A 6,148-nucleotide genomic window follows, 5' to 3' on the forward strand; every position below is an offset into this window, starting at 1 on the left:
CCGGCCACGAACCTAAAATTAAGGAGGTTTACTAACCAGAAATAGAGTTTTGGGGGGTTTACTATCCAAAAATGAAGTTTAGGGGGTTACTGGAAATGAAGTTTAGAGGGTTTACTTACCAAAAATAAATTTTAAAGGGTTTGTTGTAAGAGGGTCCAAAAGTTAGGCCATGGACAATTATCAGCCATTATCTCATCGATTAAATACAGTGAATACAATAATATGAGTAAGTATTTTTATATTTTATATTTTACATTTTATTTCTTATTTTTTATATTTAAAGGAAACCTTAAAGCCTTTCTTTTTTCTCTAAACAAGCCCTAACCACTAAGAATTTTATTTATTTATGTCTTCTCCGGCTGCCTTGAATGGTTTAATTTTCTTTATTGACGGTAGCCATCCCTTTATTTATGTTGTTTTAATTTTATAGAATATAATAAATAGCTATTTTTTTTATGAAATCGTTTATGAACTATATTAGTTTTATTTATTTTTCATTATTTATCTTTTTTCTGAACATTTTATTTTATCATTTCTCTGTGAAAGGTTTGTTGTCCTTTCTCTGTGAAAGGTTGTTATCTCTTTTTTATAATAAGTTATTAAGTGGTGACTGAATGGGAGTGTTGTGAGTTTGCGGGTGATTGGAGAAGTTTGATCGAAAAGTGATTTAAGACTGCACTTATTTAGAAAAATAGTTAATAATTTATTTTTATCTTCGTAAGTAAAATCTGCGACTCAGGCAGCGTGTTGCCTGTTCAATGTCAGGTTATCGGGTTTAATTTTCAAATTATCCCGCGTTTCTTACAAATGTAACAGTTTCATATTTAATTTAATGAGATTTGATGAATTAAAAAAAAGTAATTTTTATTTTAATTTGAATAAAAATTTCTATTATATTTTAAAAATCTATAATTGGGGAGGGGGGGAGCTCTTATAGTTTTTTTATTGTAAAAGTATCTTGAGAAATTTGTGGTGTAATTAGGGCTGAGCACGGTTCGGGAGAATCCGGGGATTGACAAATCTCCGGAAACAAACCAAAAGTCGGTATATCAAAAATTGGATCTCTGAATCCGTACTAATAATCGGTTTGGTTCGTTTCGGAGATTTTATTTTTCGATACGGTTCGATACGGGGATTCGGTCCTAATGGTTCGGTACGGTTCGGTACGGAAATCACTAAAACCACGTATATTGTTTTATTTAAAATGTGATCTCTACTATATTATAATATATTATTTTGACTTTTAAAATTAATTAGCTTCTCATTCATTCATTTTTTTTATATTTTCAACTATCACAAATAAATAATCATCAATAAAATAAAAAGGCACAACATGTATATTATCGTTCGACTTAATAATAATGCTAGTACTTTTATATATTCTCAAGTCTAAAATTGTATCAGTTTTGTTAAAACTATGTAACTTGGTCAATGATAGAAAATAATGAATATGTGTTGTTCATGTCAATTTATAAAAAATACTTATAATAATTATTAAGTATTTGATAAATTTATATAATTTTCATTGAAATATATAAATAATTTTGTTTTTATGTAAATTAATAATTTATATATATATATTATTTAATTTTATGAAACAGTTTTAATGTTTAGTAATTCAAAATTAATACGAATATAATAATCAAATGAAGAATAGAATAATATATGCATATATGTGCATATATATATATATATATATATATATATATATATATATATATAAAATTGCGGTTCTTCGGGTATAAGTTTGAAATTTCGGTTTGGTACGGTTCGGTTCTCAGTACGGTTATTTATAAAAGATCCAGAACCGTACTAATAAAATTAACGCTTCGGTTTAGGAAAAGTCAATGGTCAACAGATATTTTTCGATCCTGAATATTTTCGGTACGGTTTTCGGTACGGTTTTGGAGATATCCAGGATCCGTGCTCACCCCTAGATGTAATAAAACTATACATAAAAAATCATATAGTTGTAAGCATTATTTTATTGATACGGCTTGCGCGAGTAGTCCAATAATGATAACTAGAAATATATACATACTTAGAAAAATTCGTCTTTAAATTGATTTAATTAGACATTTAATGATATTTTTTTATTTAATTAATAAAGTTAAATTGAATCTTAAGAATACAGTTCCAAAATTTTAAAATTGGATTTAATTGCAATAATTTAGAAGTGTTGTGTCAATTATAATAAAAGTAGATAAGTTTTTTTATTTGTATTTGTTGAAACAGTGTTCATATTCTCATTTCTAGCAAAATACTTTTCTTTTTATTTTTTCAAATTAAATCAATTTTCTAACAGTTTTTCAACCAATTAATCTAATTATTCCAGACCTTATGGATGAAGATACATACATTGCTTGGGACTATATCAGAAGGAACTTTGTGATTTCTATTGAGCCTGATAGTATTAACTCGAAAAGTAGCAAAGGTGGAAAATTTTCTAATACTAGAACTTGGGACATTTATAGAGCTCATCATGATAGAGTCACATGGTTCAAGCTGGTTTGGGGGAATAATTCAATTCACAGATACAATTTTATCCTCTGGCTTATAATGAAGAAGAGGCTTAGAAAAAAAAAACAAATTGAAATCTTGGGGAGTCACTGAAGATGATGACTGTGCTTAATTTGTGTGATGGAGGTAGAGAATTTGTTCAGCATATCTTCTTTGAGTGTGAGCCGACTAGAAGAATCTGAAGTAAGATTTTGCCTATATGTAATTGTCCTGATAACATCAGCCACTGGGGGAGATTAGTTAGTTGGTTCAATAGAAAAGCTATTGGCAAGTGTGCTAGAGCCTCGATGAGAAGAATTCTCTTCACTGCCACTACCTATCACATCTGGAGATCAAGGAATTTAAAGATTTTTTCTCATGAAAATCTTGTTACAGAGAACAACATTTATAGAATTAAATTTGCTACTCTAGCTAAGTTTAGTTCTGTAAAAACCAATTCTCCTATTTATGATTCCACTTGTAAAGTGCAGAGCATGTAGAACTTTTGTGCTGTTTTGAGTTTTTCTTGTTTTGCTGCAGGCTGTGTTGTAGGCTGCAGCTGTTTATTCTTTTTTGTTTGCTTTGTGTAGTGTAATTTGTTGCTTGTTGTAATCTTTATTGCAATCAAGTAATAGAGCTCTTTTTTGGATTTTTCCAAAAAAAAATATCTAATTATTTTAATGAATTTTAAAAGATTTGTTTTCAAAAGCTAATGCATATAAAGCAACAAAACAAATCTTGAAGTTTTATGTTCAATTAGAGTAAAACTTTAAATTTTTAAAAAACAAACTTTCAAAAAGATAAAATATTTTCTTCTTCTCTTTATAAAATAAAAAAATACAAAAATACATGTTTTTTTTTGAATAAAAGCAAAATTATTATCTTTTTTGAAAAATACAAACATACTTTCAAATAAAGCATTTTGATACTCAAAAGAACATCAACTAGTACCTACTACCTAGCTAATTGATATTTCTTATTTTGAGTTTATATTTTCATCCTTTTCAAACAAAGCATTAGCACAGTATTGAAAAATTGCCGGTGATCCAATCACTATGAATTGCTAAACACCGCCCATTTTTACTTAACACCGCCCATACACATAACCTTTTTACCCTTTTCATTTTTTGAATACAAAATCAAATCATAAACAAAAATCCTAAATCCTCTCAACTCATTCAACCATATTCTACCTCATATTCTACGGCAATGTCGGAATCCGAACAAGATGAAGATCAAGAACCCCCGGTAAGTTTTTTTTTTTTAAATTTCGAAATAAATATTTTTTTATTCGGTTTTAGAGGGGAAGTCCCCATTCCACGTCCCCTCCGGAGGAGAGGACGCCGGAAAACGGCGTCCCCTCTTCCGGAGGGGACGTGGTTTGTCGCCTGCGGAGGAGCGGACGTGGGCGATCCACGTCCGCCACTCTGGAGGGGACGTGGGAGAGACGTGGTTCGTCTCCTCTTCAGGAGGGGACGTGTGAGGAGGGGACAAATCGTCCGGCGTCCCCTCCGGTCCGTTTTTCCGACTGAAAAGTCGCAGCCGGAAATTATTTTATTTTTTTAAAAAAAATTATAAAATAAATAATTATTTTAAATAAGTTAAATGATTTTAGGAATTTATTCGATTTAATATATATTAAATATTATTTATGTAACTTATATTTAAATTTTTATAATCGCAGGGCGGAAAGCGTAGAGGGAAGTCGTTTTTGGCCCTAGAATTAGGGGTTCGGGAGCCCGTCACGTTACTACGCGTAAAATTTCTGACTCAGCTCGACAAAAGAACCAACCGACGCAACCGACGCATACTTCTACCGATAACAGACGCATGTCTGTTGATGATCTTAGAGAGTCTGATGATTTTGAGAACTCAGAGGACGAGTCAAGTGAAAAAATTTACATTTCTAAATGGAAGAAGGGTCCAGGTGGTCGGTTCGTTGGCGACTCATCATCAGGTAAATATAATTAAACTATTTTAATTAATTTATAAATATTGTTTAAAAATTTAAATATAAGTTAATTATATTTAATGTTACATTCAGGGTCGAACAGACGACCCGAAGAGGTTGATGTGTGGACCGTTACTGGTCTAGTACCTGGTGGACCCGAGGATGACACTGTTATTCCTAGTTTTCTCGGACATGTCGCTTCTCGGCTATGGGATGGGGCGGACAGAGGCGTGCTGAACTGTCAGACTAGACATGGAGCTCTTCGGAAGCTGAGACAGTGGAATGAGACGGCCTCGGAGGAGGTCAAGGTGCTGATAGACGGGACTGAGTTATCAAATCTCCCGTATATCATGTTTGATCATCTGGATATCCCGCTCCTTTCTGCATTTGTGGAGCGATGGCAGCCAGATACAAACTCTTTTCACATGCCATTCGGGGAGATGACCATCACATTACATGACGTGTGGCATATTCTTCGCATTCCAGTTGGTGAAGCTATGATTTCAAGTGCAGTATTTTGTTATATTTTTCACATTATAATTTTGCGTTAAGATTAAATTTTATTATTAAAATATTTAATTTGAGATTTTTTATTTTATTAGGTTTAATAATTGTTTAATTAGGTCACATTATTATTTTAGGTAAATTTAATGTTATTTAGGATAGTTTAATTGTTTTAGGTTATTTTGGTATTTAAAAAAATATTTAGGCCAATTAGTTGTTTAATGTGGATTGTGTTTTGGTTTGGAAATTGTAATTTCCTTGCAGGACTTCCCTAAAAAATGGGTGATGCTCATTTTTAGGGGAAGTTCTGCCCAATTTTTTCTAGAAATTTAATGTACCTATTGCGTGATATTAATTTAAATTGCAAAAATTATGGTTTCAGGTCAGCCGAATAAGGCTCAGTTGCATGCTTACTGCATACAGATTTTAGGTATTCTCCCAGAGGATCTGGTGAGTAAGACGACCAAGCATTTTTCCCAGGGAGGTGTGTTGATTGAGTCGATCATCAGCTTATGTAGGCATGGCTGTACTGCAGAGGTGGAGGCGATAGCCTGGATCTGGTTGACGTTAAGTTGCACTTTATTCATTGACAAGAGTGGCCATCGGATTAGACCTGCAACCATATGGGAGGTGCGGGATGGAGTCACAGATGCGAGTACATTTTCCTGGGGCTCAGCTACACTTGCTTATCTATATCGCCATCTTGGAATCTGATCGAGAGGAGATTGCTCGGGTTTGACTGGGTGTCTGACACTGCTGCAGACATGGATTTATGAGTACTTTCCATGCTTTCGACCCCAGCGAGAGCGGCTGCTGATCGAGTCTCATCAGCCTCGAGCTTCCAGTTGGAATGCTAATGTGTCAGAGTGTTCAGGCAACCGACTACGGGCCTTGCGAGCTTGTTTGGACCAGCTGACTGCTGAGGAGGTACGCAAATTTGTTAATTTATTAGTTAAATTTGATTTTATTACGATCGCTAGATTTTAATTTTGGTATTTTGATTTTTAACAGATCACGTGGCTCCCTTTTGGCGGCGAGCCTGCTGCCAGCATTGAGCACACTGCATATTATGGGTGGATAGCGTACCGGGACATTGTCGAGCCATACATGCCTTCTAGGGTGCTGCGACAGCTAGGTTATGTGCAGACTGTACCTGTGCCAATTTTTCGGCCAATAGGGGTTGTTAGGTCCTAG

General features: G+C 33.6%; 1 protein-coding gene across 1 annotated transcript; it reads left to right on the top strand.

Moving 5' to 3' along the window:
* Positions 1 to 4,329: 4,329 nt before the first annotated feature.
* Positions 4,330 to 6,148, top strand: LOC126681635 (protein MAIN-LIKE 1-like). Its single transcript, XM_050377181.2, has 5 exons — positions 4,330 to 4,456; positions 4,544 to 4,957; positions 5,337 to 5,584; positions 5,717 to 5,881; positions 5,966 to 6,148. Exons 1-5 carry the CDS (start codon positions 4,330 to 4,332, stop codon positions 6,146 to 6,148), a joined length of 1,137 nt encoding a protein of 378 aa, XP_050233138.2.

The sequence above is a fragment of the Mercurialis annua genome, linkage group LG5 (genome assembly GCF_937616625.2).
Source record: "Mercurialis annua linkage group LG5, ddMerAnnu1.2, whole genome shotgun sequence".
In the NCBI taxonomy this organism is placed as follows: Eukaryota; Viridiplantae; Streptophyta; class Magnoliopsida; order Malpighiales; family Euphorbiaceae; genus Mercurialis; species Mercurialis annua.

What these genes read in the sequence shown, in the direction of transcription:
- LOC126681635 (XM_050377181.2), top strand. Translation starts at nt 4,330, where the DNA reads ATGTCTGTTGATGATCTTAGAGAGTCTGATGATTTTGAGAACTCAGAG. An exon ending in CGTTGGCGACTCATCATCAG is followed by an intron (nt 4,457 to 4,543) that starts GTAAATATAATT and finishes TGTTACATTCAG; the next exon opens with GGTCGAACAGACGACCCGAA. An exon ending in TGGTGAAGCTATGATTTCAA is followed by an intron (nt 4,958 to 5,336) that starts GTGCAGTATTTT and finishes TTATGGTTTCAG; the next exon opens with GTCAGCCGAATAAGGCTCAG.